Below are 15,780 nucleotides of genomic sequence, written 5' to 3'. Positions count from 1 at the left end.
CATGCCCGTGCGCGCCGGCTATTCGTGGGTTAATAATCTGTGGTCTCGCATTTGTCGGGTTTAGTATGATCACGTGATACTACATGTTCGGAACAACACGGAATCCGTGGTCTAGTGGTACATACAGGCCTAGTAGGTACATTGTAGGCTGCACCTTCTTCTGCGCAAAGGCCCGCGGCTTCCACACGTCCTAGTCGAACGCAGGAGCCTCTCTTCTACGCTTGCTCATGTTTGTCCACAGGTCTTCGACTAGTGTGCTACGCACCGTGCCCGCTCAGCTGCGTGCTGTCGGTCCCTCGCGTTGGCTTAGCACTGCGACTGCTTCGTCGATTCCGATTGCCTCGTTGGTGCGTACATGCTCCGCAAACTGACCACAGAACGAGGCTGCGCCCGTTGTTGCCCTCACCGTAGCGGCCCGTGCCGGGCCACGCTACGAAAACAGCGAAGGCGTGTCGCATGCGCTCAAGAACTTTGCGTTCCGCTCCACCAACAAGCACTCGGCGCTGCACATTGTCCGCGAGTCGGAGCTCAACGGTGGCTCCCTCTCTGCAGGTCTCTCCAAGGAGCACGTTTTTCTCACCGTCGAATTTCTCAAAGGCGCAGAGGACCACTTTGCTGCGCTCCTTGCCGAGGTAACCAACGATGCCAAGTATTGCAAGTATGAGTACGCTGAGGACGTAGTCCCTTCTATGGCCGAGGACTTGGCCGCTGCGTCGCACAACCCGATCATCGCCGGCCTTGATGCACTCCATGCGACTGCATTCCGCAACCGCGGCGTCGGCAACTCGTTGTTCGCCAGCCCGGCCAGCCCTGTCGCGCTCGGTGATCTGCGCGCGTTTGGTAAGAAGGCATATGCGCGTTCCAACATTGCCGTCGTTGGCTCCGGTCTTAACACCCAGGAGCTTGAGCATGTCGTCTCGAAGCACTTTGGTAACGTGGCCACTGGCGAGAAACTTACCGACGCGCCGTCCAAGTACTACGGCGGCGTTCACCGCGCCCCTATCTCCGACATGCACGGCCATGCATTGCGCGACGGCCACTTTTTCCTCGCGTTCGAGGGTGCCGGCCGCGGCAAGGCGCCTGCTCTTGCTGTGCTTGAGACGTTGCTTGGCGGCGGTCCTCCCGCGGTCAAGTGGTCGCATGGCTCTTCGCCTCTCTCTGGCATCAACAAGCAGGTTGAGGGTGCGCACGCGTGCGCATTCAACACTAGTTTTGCGGACAGTGGCCTCTTTGGCCTCCACGTTTGTGGCCCAAACAGCAAAGTGGGCGACGCTGCCGCGCTTGCGACAAAGGCCCTGAAGCAGGTCGCTAGCAGCAACCCTTCTGCGCAGGAGCTCAGTAGGGCGATTGCGATTGCCAAGTTTAACACTGCGGCGCAGGTTGAGGGGCCGCGCATTGCCTCTCACGAGCTTGTCGGTGCTTCCCTGCTCGATGACAGCGCTGTGGAGCTGGATGCACAGTTTGCGCTGCTCGAGTCCGTCAAGCCTGCGGATGTGTGCGCCGCTGCGGAGAAGCTGCTCAAGAGCCAGCCGACCTCTGTCGCACTTGGCAGTGTCCGGGAGCTGCCGTTTGCAGACAGCCTTTTGTAGGTATGTAGTGCTCTGCGAATTCTCGATCCCAGCCCGCATCTTGACGCGCTGTCATGGTGTCAATTAGTCATGCTCCTTAGTCATGCACCGTTGCGCCCTGGCGTTGGCGCCACATCTCGTGTATTTCACTGCCAACATGTCGAAAGTCCCGCTCATTGTGCAGGCGGTTTCTGTTCCCTCCGATATACTGAACGAGGCACACAGGCAGGGTATTATTGAGCTTCGTGTTTGGAACCCCCCGAAACAACATGGCACGATGGGTGCTGATCGTGCCTGGGTAAAGGAAAACCTGCCCGGGGCAGCGGGGTTTCTCTGCATCCCGCAAGTGCCTGTCGACGAAGAAGTGCTCGACTGGGCAGGTCCTTCACTCAAGGTTGTATCGACAATAAGTGTGGGGGTTGATCACATTGACCTCGCATCTTGTGCGAAGCGTGGCATAAAAATAGGGCATACCCCGTCTGTGCTGAACGACGCTGTTGCCGATACGGCCTTGCTTCTTGCCATGATGGTGTCGCGCCATATCATGAAGGCTCATGCAATGGTCCGCAAAGGTGAATGGGGCACGACGCCCACGAATGTACAGGTACGTTGGCGCAATGCTTACCCATAGTCGTTCGTGGGCCCTGAAATGACGGGTAAGACGATTGGGTTCCTTGGATTTGGCGAGAGTATGTTGAGTGTTTCTGCTGACCACAGTCGGACAAATGATAGCGCGCCGTCTTTTGTCGTTCGCCCCGAAACGGATCTTGTACACGACATCGTCACCCAAGCCCTTGGACCTGCAGAACAAGGCGTTTAGCACTCTTGCACAGGACCCTTTTTTACAGTGCATAGAGAAATGCGGCTGTGCATGGCCCATCGAGATGGCTAACGAGCCGGATCGTGCAGCGCTTGCAGAAAAGAGCGATTTCTTGTTTATTATTGCGAGCCTTAACTCGAACACGAAACACCTTGTCGACAAGGCATTTTTGAACAAGATGCAGCCCCACGCCATCTTGGTCAATGTATCGCGCGGACCGCTGGTGGACACGAATGCACTTATCGATGTGCTCAAGAACGGCAAGATCGGTGGCGCGGGCCTCGACGTGATTGAGGGCGAGCCGCAAATTCCTGCCGACCATCCCGCCTTGGACGAGGACCTCATGGACCGCCTTGTGCTTTTACCGCATTTAGGAAGTGCTACAGACGAGGCGCGAAGTGCGATGATTGATTATTCCATACACAATCTGCTTGGTGCACTTGGTTTGCCCGCAAAGGGCCGTACAGTCGAGATGCCTGCCGAGTTACCGCTATAGTTGATGTCGTACTACGTTTTGTTCCAGCTTGCACTTTTCTTTTCTCTATTCCTCGTCGCTATCGCTTGTGTACGCAGCAATTCCCGCGAGAACCTGCCGCTGGGCCTTCTGCTGGCCACGCAACGAGGCCAGCGACCGTATCGCCTCTGCACTCAACAGACTAGGCGGCGCGGCAGGCCTGGTATCGGCGGCTTGCTCCTTGCGTTTCTTTTCCGCTTCTTTTGCACGCAGCGTTTCCCAGCCGCGGCGGTTCTCTTCATCGAGCCTCTGCGCCTCTTCGTCCGAGAGCTGCAGCCGTTGGCGCTTCGCACGCGCGTATTCCTCCCAATCGATGTTTGGGTTATCCTTGCTCGCCGCATAGTCCTGCGCCTGCTCCAAACGCGCCGCCTCGATCGCAGCAATTTGCTGCTCGCCTTCCGAACGTAATGCGCCGTCCTCTTTCGGACCTGGATCGTTTTTCGGATCATCCGTTGACCAGCGCACATTGAGCACCTCATTATGGTCCAGCGACTGGTGCATCATCGCCTCCTTAGCAAACTGTGCGTTGCCCTCGTGCTTATATGTAACAAATGCGATACCACGCCCCACCATTGCGCGAACCTTTTCAATCTCGCCCCATTCGCTAAAGTGCCGATGCACAATCTTTCCCATCGTGCTGTTTGCTCCATCCTGGTCATCGGTCTCTTTATTGCCCGTGCGCCGGAAAGAAAGTGAGGTATCTTCATTAATACGGCCGACGTACAAGGTCCGGTTCACACGCAGCATGGAGCCCACACCGCCCATATCGTCGCGGTAACTCCCGTGCTTTTCGCGACCAAACACATCCACGCCTTGCTCGTTTATCTCATTCGCGCGCGGAAGACGATGCAGGTACGTACATTCCGCGCCATGCGGACAACATCCACGCGCGAAAAAAAGACAGCAGTACGCTGCATCAGACATGATCCCACCGCCTGCCGCACGACGCGCGCGTATATCTGCGCGCGTGTAGCCTACATCAGACGCAAGATTGCAGCGCGTCTGCGAAGAAGTTTTGCCGTTGAATCCTCCGTCTTCGCTCTCTCCACCGGACATTTTGTTGAACCAAATGTTGTAGGTCATCCCGGCACCGCTCGCCCGCTCCGCTTTCGAGCGTATCTCATTAAGCTCCTCTATCGTGATCTGTTTCCGGGCCGGCCGGGCATGCGTGCCATTGCTCGGAACCTGCGCCATCGTCGTCGGCGTCAAGCGACAAATGCGCATCGCGTGGCAATGCCCGATCGCCCGATCGCCTTCCAGCCATCATGCAGCACCGTGCTTATACGGCGCTAGTGGTCGTGGTCGTGCGCCCCCAGCGCGCCACAGATGCACAGCGCTTTGCTTCATTGCAGAAAATTCGACGCGCACATGATGCTGCGTATGAGCGCTGGCTTCCCCACCTTACACTGATCCCGCCATTTCAGCTGCACGGACCACCTTGCAACGCTGCGCTGCCAGCCTGGCTTGCAACGGACTTGGACGCAGTGGCTGATACGGCACAAACAGTGTGCGACGGCACCAAAAGACATACTATCAAGCTTCAGGAAATTCACTCATTCCCGTTGCGCAAGTACGAGAATATTCATTTGCGGCCGGATCGCGCGTCTGCAGCACCGCTTGCTGCGTTCCAAAAAACCCTGCAGCAGGCACTGCATCACTGCATACGCGACAAAAGCAAGCAGCGTATGCGGTTTGTACCGCATGCATCACTTGGGCAGGCATACACACCACGGGATGCTGAGACAATCGTTGAGAAGGCAGTACGCACGCTGCAAGTCAAACCTCCGCGGCGCATGCCACAGCCTGAGGCGCCGGTCCAGGGGATTTGGGCCGATGTCGCGACGATTCAAGTTATGTATAAACCTGTCGGTGCCCAAGGGTCTTATACTGTATGGCGTACACTGCCGCTACAACCGACATAATAATGCATGGTATCTATGCTATTCTATGCGTGCCAGTCATGCAAACGCGTATCGAGGGGAAATCCCACCGAGTGCGCTAGCGCGCGCACAAATGCATACGGTACATTAACACGGTACTGAATTGTGCCAAGCTTCCCTGCGGGTGACATCCGCACAAGCAGCTTTTTTGTGACAAGCTCGTTGATTTGGCCCATCGCCGCCGCCGAACGGCTCCAAAATTCGCCCGCGACATGCTCCAAATGGAGCTCGACCTTGTTATCACTGGTCCGCTGCGCACGCTCGTTAGATACAAGCAGTCCATCCTCGTTCAAATCCTGCTGAAAATCGGCAAGGAGCGCATGGTAAATAGCAAACAATCGTTCCACTGCAAATGTACGCGGCCCCCAGTACTGCGGCCGATTCCAAGCGTCTTTTGCGCCTTCAATTTCGTCCAGCGCAGCGTCTGCAGCCCCTTGTTTTTTAGTCCGCCGCCGCCGTTTGCGCGAGTTGCCAAGCTCTCGCACAAAAATGGCCGCGTCCGTTTTGGTTGGGTTGTACGACGCGAGGAACGCCGCAATCAAAAGAAACGCCTGCATCGCTGTAAAACCAGTGCGCGTAGGCCAATTCTGCTGCGGAATCTCTTCTATAGCACATGGTGCTTCTCGCTCGGCTGCCCATGCAGCGGGGCCGATCGTACGTGGGACGAGCCGTTTGATCGCGTCACGCACGAGCTCCGAGATATACGGCATCAACGCAGTGATATTGTGCGTGCCTGTACGCCGCACTCTAAGCATTAATACACGCCATACAGCGGCTGCGACAGAGCGTATATCGTTCGCGTCGTGCAGCATGCCCTTGACCGAGTCATAGAACAGTGCGACAAAACTCTTGTGCAAGTGGCGAAGCGCACGCGCATCCAAGGCACTTTCCCCCTCCATACTCGGTAATGCCTTGTAGGAAGCTTCAAAGCATATATCCCTGTCTTGCTCCAGCAACGCGATGATATCCGACGGTGCGAGACGGCCAAAATGAAGAAGGACGGGGCTGGCCGAGACGGTGCGGCCGGAATTCGTGCGAAACGATGCCCAGGGTAAGCACGAAAGAAAAAGCACAACAATCCTTCCTTGTGTGCCTGTATACTCTGCCAAAAGTGGGATCATTTCCCAGATATGCTCGGGCCACAAATCGCGCATTCGCTCGGCGTCCTCGACGAGCAGCACAATTTTCCCTTTTGCTTGGCGCAATTGCGCAAAGAAGTCGCACAGATCTGTGCATGCAGAGTGCACACCCAACTGGCGCAGTACATGCGCAAAGAGAAGTCGTGGTGTGCATGAGACGAGCGCGGATACCGTCACAACACGCAGCCCCTCTCTTGGGACCAATGCGCGCACAATCTCACCGACACATTTGGCACTGCTCGGTGCGTGCAGGAATATTGCCGGTGGCGAAGGCTGTGCCGAGTCTCCGAGCAGGCTATCCAACGTGTGCGCCGCAGCCTGCCACCCGCGCGGGATTTCTAGCGCGCCGAGATCGGCTGTTTTGCGCGTTTCCATGGAAAAAGTAAACGTGTGGAGTACAACTATTTAAAAAAGCAAGTGCCAAAAGAAGCTGAGCATCGAAATATTGGGTTCGGGCTGCTCGCCGCGCGCTATCCTTTGCATCTGGGCGGTGAACCACAACATACTCCAGCCGGCGCCGGTGAGCGGCAGGCGAGGGAAGAAGAAGGGTGGAGAAGAAGGCTCCCATTGCACGGCTTGCGCGTCGGGAATAGCATTGTCCAACAATTTCTTGGGCAGTGCCGGTTCGAGCGTAGCAGGGCGTGCAATGCCAACGCCGTCCGCATCACCCTTCTTTACTGCTTCCTCCATCCCGCGACGGGTAGAAAATCCGCCCGTGACTATTAAACGAAGCTTGGATTCTTGAGGAAGTATCGTGTGGCATCGCTGCGCAAACGCAGTAAACAATCCCTCGCGCAGCTTGGTGCTTTCCGCCATGAATTTAGGGTCCAGGAACACAGGCTTTTCATAAGTACCCCCGCTGATCTCTACAAAGTCGACCGCTTTGGTCTGGTCGAGCATTTTCACATGCAAAAGCGCGTCTTCTTCGCTCAGGCCACCGCGCACGAAATCGCCCGAATTCAGCTTGATGCCAACGACAAATGAAGGAGGGACTTTGGCACGAATCCCTTGGATAATCTCCTTAATGATGCGGAAGCGCCTATCTGCATCGCCGCCGTACTGATCCGTGCGTAGGTTCACGGATGGGCTCAGGAAGCTCGACAGGAGGTACCCATGCGCGGCGTGCAGCTCAATGCCATCAAAACCGGCCTCGTAGCAGTAGACAGCACCCTCAATAAAACGGTGGATAATGTCGGTAATTTCTGCAACTGTGAGCTCCTTCGGCGTGCCGAACAAGAGCTTGTCTGCGAACGAAGATTCCTCGCTGGTCTTGATCGGTACGGCGGAAGGCGCCATCGGCGGCTTCCATGGAGCACGACCTGCACAGCGAATCGACTGCCTTCCCGTATGCACGAGCTGCGCAACCACCAGTGCGCGATCTCCACGCGATGCCACCGGGTCGTCGTGCCGAGCATCGTTTGGGTCAATTCCTTTGCAGATACGGGCCCATTTCTTGAAGGCAGGCATATACTCAGCACGCTTCGTCACATCAGCCGGATCGGGAATTACTACATCAAACATGATACCAAGGAAGCGTCTGTCGATGCCCACATTGCCGGTAATAATCATTCCCCATTGGCCCTTTGCCCACGCGTCATAGAGATTGAAATGAAGATTGTTCGGAGGACCGCCGCCAAAGTTTGCAAGACATTCTTCCAAGGGAGCTTTGGCCAGTCTGTTGGGCATCACTGCACCATTGGACAATTCAAGAGGTTGGTTAAGGATCGTGCTCATGGTATAAATAAAGCAATGACGTGGTCCGGTTTTGCAGCTCCACATTTCTTCTTCTGTGACCGGGAAATAATAATCCATGATAACGAGAGGCGTATTTCTGCATTGGCAGGGCATGTACAGCCGAAATAGCGCAACAAGTGAGCGCAATGATGTAGAGATCGACGCGCAAGATGCATCCAGTTTGCCTATGCTATTGTACGGGTATTCTACGAAGGTGAGAGGCTTCTGCGCCGCCCATTGGCCGTTTGTGCGCGCTGTGTCACCGGTGCAGACCCCGCACGCTGCTTTTCAAACTCTTTAACAAGCTCACGAAGACGTTGGTAGCCCAGATGCATCTTCCCGCTAAAATGATCCGCCAGACGACGGTCCGAGTCGAGAATGGACAGATACGCCCCACATACGTCGCATACCCGTAACTTTTGATGCCCACTCGCACCGCTATTCTCCTGCAAAACCTGCAGTTCCTTCTCTTTGTCCCCACGCTCGGCTTTGAGTGCATCTACCTTTGCAAGCTCCTTCAGCGACTCTTCGACGCGCCCCTGCTCACCGAGTGACTCCATCTCGGACATGGCGGCCGATATAGCCTCTTCCATCTCGTTAATATCGCGCATAATTGCATTGGAGCGCTCCATTTCTTCCGGAGTTTGCTCCAGCCTCCGGCGGTTTGCGTTGATTTTGCGGTCAATATCCACCACGAATGCCTGTGTACTGCGCTCGTACTCGGAACGAATCTCTGGAAACTGCTCGCCACTTGCAATTGCTGAATCGTACATCTCCTTGTATCGCGGCAGATGCGAGCGTGGGCATGGGCCGAGGTCCATTTTGGTATTGCTAAACAGGTCGTGTGGGCATGTGCCACACAAGTAATTGCGGCACACTTTTACGTCCGTAAAATGTACATTCTTGTCCATGGTGCCCATGACTAGAGTCAAAATCTATTCGGTTTGCATACCTTCCGGGCCCATCAGGCGCTCCAGCGCGATCCGTTGCACCTCCGCCTTCCGACCCATGCTGTGTGGAGAAGAAGACCGACGGCGTTTTGCCACGTGATATAGATACGCCAGCTTGCCGCTGCTGCTTGGCGTTGCTCAACACGATGGAGCACGCATTGGAGATCCCGTTCCTGTACCCTGGTCTCGTTCGCGATGTGCCGAACCCCATGTTCTCATCGATTCTACACAGCAAATATGGTGTAGATGGAGCGCTCCCTGAGAAGCATGCCACGCAAGGCAAGCCGCTGGCCGTGATGATCCATGGGATCAACTCGCACAAGAACTCGCTTTTTTTTACGCCGCTGGCCCAGGTGCTGCCTATGGACTCATTCCGGTACGACATGCGCGGAGAGGGCTTTACTCCCGGAGATTCGGAGCTCAGCGACTACGAGGCTGCCGTGGACGAGCTTGCATATCTCATTGACTACCTGCAGCAGCGATTCGGCTACGTCGTCGAGATGCTGGTGTGCCATTCGAAAGGATGTGGTGTCGCGTATACATATATGTCCAAGTATTGCACGCTGAACTCGCTCAAGTACCAGCGCCCGCCGACATTTGCCGTCATGGCATCTGCTCGCTACACCATGACCACGTCCCTTGTCAGATTTGACAATGTAGAGGAGCACATCGCCCAGCTTGGCTATGTACCCGTCAAAAAAATCGTTAAAGGCAAGATGGTTGAGGGACGGATGTACAAGGAGGATATTGATCGCACTTTGCGATATCCGATGGGACACCACGTCCAGCGATGCCCTCCATCTGTTAATGTTTTTCTCGTCCACGGCACAGCCGATGCCATCGTCACTGTCGACCACTTGGCTGATTTCGTGAATGTACTTACTGGACAGCCGTCGCGCCCTGCAGGCTCTGTGTGCACCAACCTCCTCCTTGACTGCGACCATAACTACAAGGATGGATTCCGCGCTGTTGTCGTCGAGCGCGTATTGCACTGGCTGCAGAGCTGTGCGGCGAAGATTGAAGCGCCGCGCACGCAGCCGCGCTGGACTGCTTCAAGCGGCAGCGGTCCCCGCGGTGCCTTGATTGTTGTGGAAGGGCTCGACCGTGCAGGCAAGACGACGCAGGTCGTGCGCCTCTGTGAAATGCTCCAAGCAGAGCTGATCAAGTTCCCTGATCGCACGACGCAGGTCGGGACAATGATCAACGCATACCTCACCGAGCAAAGCGAGATCAGCGACGAGGCGATCCACCTCTTGTTCTCTGCGAACCGCTGGGAAGTGATCCCCTTTTTGCTGCGCACGCTCAACGAGGGCAAGACGGTTGTCTGTGATCGGTACGCATTTTCGGGCATTGCATATTCTTGTGCAAAAGGGCTCGACTTTTCGTGGTGCCTTGGCCCCGATGTGGGTCTTCCTATGCCGGACGCAACTCTCTTCCTGGACCTTGATAATAATACCGCAGCCCAGCGCGGCGCATACGGCGAGGAGCGCTACGAACGCGCCGAATTTCAGGAAAAGGTGCGGCAGTCGTTTGGTTACGTGGAGCAAATGGTGCTTCAAAACGGTGGCGTGTGGAACAGAATCGATGCTGCTTGCGAGCCGGACCAGGTATGGGAAAATGTCCAGGCCGCGGCGCTCGCGGCGGTGGAGCATGTCCAGACCGTCCTGCCGCCGCTTGAGTCGCTCAAGTTCAAAAACGGACAGCTCGCGGCGGATGCAGTGCGCCAGCGTCCCAGTTTGTAGTGTGCATTATACAATATCTACTGTCCGAATTGTGCTTTTAGCTGTAGAATACTAGCGCGCTGGTCCGGCGGTAACGCATTGATCTGTTCGGGAGTGAGCTGCAGGACTTGGGAGAGCAGGACACGCTGCTGCTCGTCGAGTTGCGCCTGTGCAGCAGGTGTGGGTGTAGCATTCTTCATGGGCATTTGTGCGGGCATTGCAGGCACCGGAGCAGGCATTTGTGCGGGCATTGGAGCAGGAACATGCATCGACGCTCCCGGGATCGCACCAGCCTCGCCAAGCACTCTCTGCACGATAAGCGGATCTACAATATTCATCATGAGCATCGAGTGAAAGACGGCATACGCGAGCTGCGGATTTCCGCTGAGCAATGCGCGCGCCTGCTCCGGCGATGTCGCACTCAAAGACTTCATTTGCGTCAAGATATCCATCAGCTGATTAGGAGGAAGACTCGCAATTGCGTGTGTAATCGCGTCTGTTGCCGAGACGCCCGGAGGAAGCGGCGTCCCCTGCTCTGTTCCTGCCGGTTTGCGCGCATCGGTGTGGCGCTCCAGCTCGACCATCGGGTCAGAGTCCGCAAAGTCGAGGCGCAGCTGCCTTCCTCCCACTTCCACATCATTCAGGTTGCGCACAGCAGACGCGGCAGTCTCCACATCCTCGTACTCGCAAAATCCATAGCCCTTGAACTTGCCCTGCTCTTTATCAGACACCAGGCGGAACGCAGCGACGCGGCCAACCTCCGAAAATACGTTGATTAGCTGTTCCTCTGAAATATCATATGGTATATTGCCCACTGTTGTCAGCGATATGTGCACACGCACCAAAAACGACGCGCGACCCCGCGCGGTGGGACATGCTGGCGACAAGGAAGGCCACTCCACATGGCACGCACGGCAATAAACGGCGACCTGCGCAAGCTGGAAATAAGCAGTCCTGCTCCACCATGTCGGACGAATCGCTGCCCGTGCTTCTGAACACGGTCCAAACGCGCCTTATCTCGGCACAGCGTCAGCTCGGCATTGTGCGTGCGCAGGTGCAGGCAAAACATCGCGAGGCGAAGCTGCACGAGCTCACGTACGAGCAGCTGAAGCCGCTGGGCGATTCGACGCGCATGTACAAAGCAGTGGGCAAAATGTTTATGCAGCAGGACTTTGGAGACGCTCTGGCAGCCGAGCAAAGAAAGCTGCATTCGACAAACGAGGATATCGATGCGCTGAAAAAGAAGGAAACAGTACGTTGCTCACCCGCTCATATAGTTCCTCGAAAAAGAAACGGGCGTCGCACAGTCGCACTTGAACGACCTCGTGCATTCGATTGAAAAGGCGCAACTTGCTTCATAGCACTTGTACAGTAACAATAGTTGGCCTTATGGTTTGCATCAGGTGTGATTTATTGTGGATGCGGAACAATTCCGCGCTCCAGTACGTATACAGCGAAAGCAAAGCGATCAACTACGGATTTTCCTTGCGGCGGAGCAGAGGGGTAGAGTTAATAAATGGGCTTGCCAATGCAGAAGTAGGATCATGCTCGTACGCAGAGAGCGCCACCTCGGGGATATCGGTACCAAACTCAGCATCCTCAAAGTCGCTGTTGAACGAAGTACCCGAGGTACTATTCGGCGACAACTCGCGATCATCAAGGATCGACGAGCCGAGCGCAGGGTTTGCACCCGTGTTCAGACTCAGTGCACGCGGTGCAAGGTTCGAGATGGACGCGGCGAGCGGCATCATATCCGACAAGCCGCCTTCAGAGCGCCGACTCTGCTGGACAGCGGCGCGCGAACCAGAGAGCTCATCGTCCACAAGCGTCTTTGGCGCACGCATTCCAAACCGCTGTGAGTTGCGCAGCGCAGCGCCACGCATCTTGCGCCACGCCTGCTCGCGATGGACTGATTTTTGCTGTTCCAAGGCCCGCTTCTGCTGAGATTCTGTAGAGACCAGATCGAAAAATGCTGGATTGATCTCCATAAACAGCTTGAGCGCGTTGTAGACAAGGGTATGGATCGTTTGATTCCAATGTGCTTTGGAGTTGTCGTACAAGCTGTCAAAGACGATGGGCAGCACAACGTGGATATTATCTCCCATCAGATTTACAACATATTCATTGTTCCAAAAGTACAACGCGCGCTCCGCGACTTGGAAGTGTTGGCTTTGGATACAGCGGGCAAGCTGCTGGAAGAGCGAAACTTGAATCTTTACAAAATCCTGCGGCTCGACCACGTCCAAAATCTCCTCGATCTCGTTAAGGAGCATGACCTCTTTTTGCGAGTTGGTCTTGGGCCAGAACCGCAAAAGGCCGAGCACCACTTCCTCGGTGAGCGAACCGTCCTTTTCGATAAACTGGACGACACAGTAGGCGAGCTGCGGATGGTACAACCCAAGCCCTTTCGCCTTGTGCAGCGGAAGAAGAACGCGCGTCAAAAAGGTCTTGTGCTCCTCCTTGAGCGGAAGCGCAAAGCCGTTGATGATGGAGCCAAGAATCTCGAGCAGCTCGGCTATCCCATTGTGCCGCTCCGTTTCGTAGATAAACTGGAAGAAGACGTTGTTGATGGAGCGGCGAATAAACGCGCGCAAGTTTAAAAACTTGCCGTAAATACGGTGCAGCAGCGTCTTCAGAAAGTCGCGCTCGCGTGGATCTTCGCTGTCAAACAGCTCCAGGAGCTGGATGACAAACGACTGGTCAATGTTTTTTTTCGCAATATTCGTGTTCATCTCGGGACTCTCGATGAAACGCAAGAAAAGCTCGTAGACAACCTGCAGATGCGGCCAGGCGAGCTCCAACACCGGTTCGTCTTCCTCGGGGTCAAACACATCTCCCGACGCATTCGTCTGAGAAGGAATGGTTCGGAACAGGTTCGAGGCAAACATGTGTACCATCTCGGGGTACACGGGTTCTGGAATTGCACCACGTTGCGTGGTGATATACTCAAACATGTCCTGCAGTGCCTGCGCCTTGATATGCTTCCCGGGAAGCTCGCGGCTCGCATCGTTAAAGTCAAACACGACGCTGCACTGCCGCAGCTTGCGCACAAACAACTCCGTCCGCTCACTAGGCGGCACTTCCGCGAAAGAGGGCAGCGGCTCGAGTACGACTGTCTCGTTTGTCTGCATCCGGCTGCTCCGCTGCTTTCGCGGCGGCGTGCGAGTCACGGGAATTGTATCTTTTGGTGCAACGGTCGGCTGCACAGGCTGTCGTGTCCGCGCAAGCGCCACGGAGGGTGCCATGCCTCCGTTTGCCGGCGTGCTTGGCGCCGACGGCCGCTGGGGTGTTTGTGCATAGGGCGGCGAAGGCGCCGGCCATGTCGTGCTCGCACTGTCGGGCGCTGTTGTCAATAATATGCACATGTACGTACTGCTTGCACCGGATGGAGTACGCGAGGATCCTAACAAAAAGCTACGCGTTCCTTCTTTGGATGGCGGCGCTGGCACAACACCTGAAAGTGGGGGTGTTCCCGTGCCGTTTCCAGCGCCGTTACCTCGGGTCTGCCCCTGGTTCGTCTGCTCGTTGCTCCTTGAGCGCGACAGATTCTGTGGTAAGATTTTGCAGCCACGTACCATGGCTTTCTTTAAGCCTTTCATTGCGGCTTTCTCCGCACCGCCAAGCACAACGGTGTGCTAAACAGGATTGCGACGCTCAAGGGGCACCACCCGGGCCCCTTTGCCTACTAGGCTGTGCTTGCAAATTACACGCCTCCATTTATAAGGTACGCGGCGCGCTGCCGCTGCGGCTTACCGGCGGCGATGGCGCTTTCGATTTTTGTGCCGATCGCGTATATCGCGTCGCTGTTTGCGGCACTTGCGCTATTTAGCAAAGTATACCGCTCGCGTACGCAGCGGCTCTGGCGTCAATACCAAGAGTCTACCGCGGCGGACAAGAGTATGGTGCCTGCGCGTGCGATTTACAATGCGCTGGCAGAAGTGCAGGACGAGTACCCCGATGAAGACCCTACGAGCCCCGCATGGGTTGTTCCCCGAGCGACACTGCAAGGCGCGCTTCTAGCGCGCGCGGTGACTGCACTTCGAAACATGGCCGAGTTGCGCGAGAATAAGAGCGCGCTCACGAGCCTGCTCGAGAAAGGCTCTGTCGGCGACGACGCTGCGGCTCTGCTCGAGACGATGGACCAGGATCTGCGTGTAGAAGTGACACATATTGTCCGCGAGGCAGGGCGCTTTGATGAATCGTGGAGCAAGCTTATTTTCGAGAGCGCAAACCAGGTGTCTACCAATATGCGGTATCGCGATATCGTGCTTGACATCAACAAACAGCGCGATGAAGAGACTGCCAAGACCCATCAGTTGGGCCTCGAGGTGCATCGGATGGAGAAATAGCTGCATAGATATCCTATTTAGACAATGGCTGCGGTCCCGTCGACTCCAGCGGCCGTTGCACACGGCTAATCCGTGCAATTTGATTGCGTTGCTGTTTCTCTTGCCATGCCATTAAGCGGCTCGTCTCGTACACCGGAAAGCCAAAGATGCGTGGGATCAGGCGCTCTACGTGGGGGACGGCAGGAGCGCCTTGGGCGGTGGACGGGCGCGGCGCAGAGTCGGCAAACGGACGTGTGTTTCCATTCGCACCCGACTCACTGCTGACGTCCTCACTCGGGCTCAAGAGTTGGTTCTGCTGCTCGAGCGCAAGTGCACGCTGGTGGAGTGCGTCGGCAGAAACTCCGCCATACGCCTGCTTAGGTGCATTCGCACTGGTCGGCGTTTGCGGGAGGCTTGTAGTCTTGACAGGGATCATGTGGGGGTATACCATAAGCAGCATGTGTGGGAATGTGGTTCCGAAAAATGCGCCGTCGATGGACGCGTGCCGCGAGCTTTTGGGGCTGTACAAGTCTTCGCACCGCGGGCAGTACAGTTTGACGGGGTTTTGATATGGCAGGTCCGACAAGCCTACCGGTAAGAGTGGCTGCTGGGAGCAGAGCACGCGCGGACACCGCCCAAAATCCGCACGCTTGTATTTTTCCAGCATCTTGGCGAGGCCGCGCGTTGTGAGAATGTAGCGTGCGTGCACGAGACCATACAAAATCCGCGCCTGGGCCTCAATTTGCTCGCGCTGCTCATCGCCCAGATGTTCGTCTAGCGCATCGGTAATCAGGTCCAGCGCATGCATGTAGTGCTGCACCTCTGTGTTAAGGCCTGTGAGGTTGAAGCGGTCGAGGATGTAGTCCTCATCCAGCTCGCAGAAGTATTCGTTTCCTTTCGTGGAGAGAAACCATGCAATCCAGGTACTCGCTGCATAGTCCGACGAGCCGGAAGAGAGCTCTTCCACTACTGTTAGCCCACCGCCCTTGCTTCGCACGTACTCATCCTGTCGTCGCCGCGAGGAAAAAGGGGCGGCGCGCCCGATCTTTCTAGCCCGATCGCCGAC

At 56.0% G+C, this 15,780-nt stretch overlaps 13 protein-coding genes across 13 annotated transcripts; 6 read left to right on the top strand and 7 right to left on the bottom strand.

Moving 5' to 3' along the window:
• Window position 1: 1 nt before the first annotated feature.
• On the top strand, window positions 2-1,589 carry QCR2 (ubiquinol-cytochrome c reductase core subunit 1; the record flags this gene model as incomplete). The annotated part of the gene is made up of 2 exons (XM_056207117.1): window positions 2-7; window positions 378-1,589. The coding sequence occupies 2 exons, from the start codon at window positions 2-4 to the stop codon at window positions 1,587-1,589; spliced, it is 1,218 nt and encodes a 405-aa protein (XP_056063092.1).
• Window positions 1,590-1,725: 136 nt separating this feature from the next.
• On the top strand, window positions 1,726-2,884 carry MVES1_002285 (uncharacterized protein; the record flags this gene model as incomplete). The annotated part of the gene is made up of 3 exons (XM_056207116.1): window positions 1,726-2,172; window positions 2,200-2,257; window positions 2,286-2,884. 3 exons carry the CDS (start codon window positions 1,726-1,728, stop codon window positions 2,882-2,884), a joined length of 1,104 nt encoding a protein of 367 aa, XP_056063091.1.
• Window positions 2,885-2,929: 45 nt separating this feature from the next.
• On the bottom strand, window positions 2,930-4,096 carry CWC2 (Pre-mRNA-splicing factor; the record flags this gene model as incomplete). The annotated part of the gene is made up of 1 exon (XM_056207115.1): window positions 2,930-4,096. The coding sequence occupies one exon, from the start codon at window positions 4,094-4,096 to the stop codon at window positions 2,930-2,932; it is 1,167 nt and encodes a 388-aa protein (XP_056063090.1).
• A 71-nt stretch (window positions 4,097-4,167) lies between these two features.
• On the top strand, window positions 4,168-4,824 carry MVES1_002283 (uncharacterized protein; the record flags this gene model as incomplete). The annotated part of the gene is made up of 1 exon (XM_056207114.1): window positions 4,168-4,824. The coding sequence occupies one exon, from the start codon at window positions 4,168-4,170 to the stop codon at window positions 4,822-4,824; it is 657 nt and encodes a 218-aa protein (XP_056063089.1).
• Window positions 4,825-4,847: 23 nt separating this feature from the next.
• Window positions 4,848-6,356, bottom strand: MVES1_002282 (uncharacterized protein; the record flags this gene model as incomplete). Its single annotated transcript, XM_056207113.1, has 1 exon — window positions 4,848-6,356. The coding sequence occupies one exon, from the start codon at window positions 6,354-6,356 to the stop codon at window positions 4,848-4,850; it is 1,509 nt and encodes a 502-aa protein (XP_056063088.1).
• Window positions 6,357-6,386: 30 nt separating this feature from the next.
• On the bottom strand, window positions 6,387-7,715 carry MVES1_002281 (uncharacterized protein; the record flags this gene model as incomplete). Its single annotated transcript, XM_056207112.1, has 1 exon — window positions 6,387-7,715. The coding sequence occupies one exon, from the start codon at window positions 7,713-7,715 to the stop codon at window positions 6,387-6,389; it is 1,329 nt and encodes a 442-aa protein (XP_056063087.1).
• Window positions 7,716-7,921: 206 nt separating this feature from the next.
• On the bottom strand, window positions 7,922-8,725 carry LUC7 (splicing factor; the record flags this gene model as incomplete). Its single annotated transcript, XM_056207111.1, has 2 exons — window positions 7,922-8,637; window positions 8,668-8,725. The coding sequence occupies 2 exons, from the start codon at window positions 8,723-8,725 to the stop codon at window positions 7,922-7,924; spliced, it is 774 nt and encodes a 257-aa protein (XP_056063086.1).
• An 86-nt stretch (window positions 8,726-8,811) lies between these two features.
• Window positions 8,812-10,407, top strand: CDC8 (dTMP kinase; the record flags this gene model as incomplete). The annotated part of the gene is made up of 1 exon (XM_056207110.1): window positions 8,812-10,407. One exon carries the CDS (start codon window positions 8,812-8,814, stop codon window positions 10,405-10,407), a length of 1,596 nt encoding a protein of 531 aa, XP_056063085.1.
• A 17-nt stretch (window positions 10,408-10,424) lies between these two features.
• On the bottom strand, window positions 10,425-11,262 carry MVES1_002278 (uncharacterized protein; the record flags this gene model as incomplete). Its single annotated transcript, XM_056207109.1, has 2 exons — window positions 10,425-11,173; window positions 11,229-11,262. The coding sequence occupies 2 exons, from the start codon at window positions 11,260-11,262 to the stop codon at window positions 10,425-10,427; spliced, it is 783 nt and encodes a 260-aa protein (XP_056063084.1).
• Window positions 11,263-11,350: 88 nt separating this feature from the next.
• Window positions 11,351-11,747, top strand: MVES1_002277 (uncharacterized protein; the record flags this gene model as incomplete). The annotated part of the gene is made up of 2 exons (XM_056207108.1): window positions 11,351-11,638; window positions 11,664-11,747. 2 exons carry the CDS (start codon window positions 11,351-11,353, stop codon window positions 11,745-11,747), a joined length of 372 nt encoding a protein of 123 aa, XP_056063083.1.
• A 111-nt stretch (window positions 11,748-11,858) lies between these two features.
• Window positions 11,859-13,985, bottom strand: RTS1 (serine/threonine-protein phosphatase 2A 56 kDa regulatory subunit delta isoform; the record flags this gene model as incomplete). Its single annotated transcript, XM_056207107.1, has 2 exons — window positions 11,859-13,729; window positions 13,760-13,985. The coding sequence occupies 2 exons, from the start codon at window positions 13,983-13,985 to the stop codon at window positions 11,859-11,861; spliced, it is 2,097 nt and encodes a 698-aa protein (XP_056063082.1).
• A 162-nt stretch (window positions 13,986-14,147) lies between these two features.
• On the top strand, window positions 14,148-14,735 carry sec66 (Translocation protein S66; the record flags this gene model as incomplete). Its single annotated transcript, XM_056207106.1, has 1 exon — window positions 14,148-14,735. One exon carries the CDS (start codon window positions 14,148-14,150, stop codon window positions 14,733-14,735), a length of 588 nt encoding a protein of 195 aa, XP_056063081.1.
• A 13-nt stretch (window positions 14,736-14,748) lies between these two features.
• CKB2 (casein kinase 2 regulatory subunit) lies at window positions 14,749-15,719 on the bottom strand (the record flags this gene model as incomplete). The annotated part of the gene is made up of 2 exons (XM_056207105.1): window positions 14,749-15,680; window positions 15,716-15,719. 2 exons carry the CDS (start codon window positions 15,717-15,719, stop codon window positions 14,749-14,751), a joined length of 936 nt encoding a protein of 311 aa, XP_056063080.1.
• Between the last annotated feature and the right edge of the window lie 61 nt (window positions 15,720-15,780).

Source organism: Malassezia vespertilionis, chromosome 4, assembly GCF_029542925.1.
Source record: "Malassezia vespertilionis chromosome 4, complete sequence".
NCBI classification, from domain to species: Eukaryota; Fungi; Basidiomycota; class Malasseziomycetes; order Malasseziales; family Malasseziaceae; genus Malassezia; species Malassezia vespertilionis.
The sequence above is the reverse complement of the archived record's forward strand: the minus strand, read 5'-3'. Positions and strand labels throughout refer to the sequence as shown.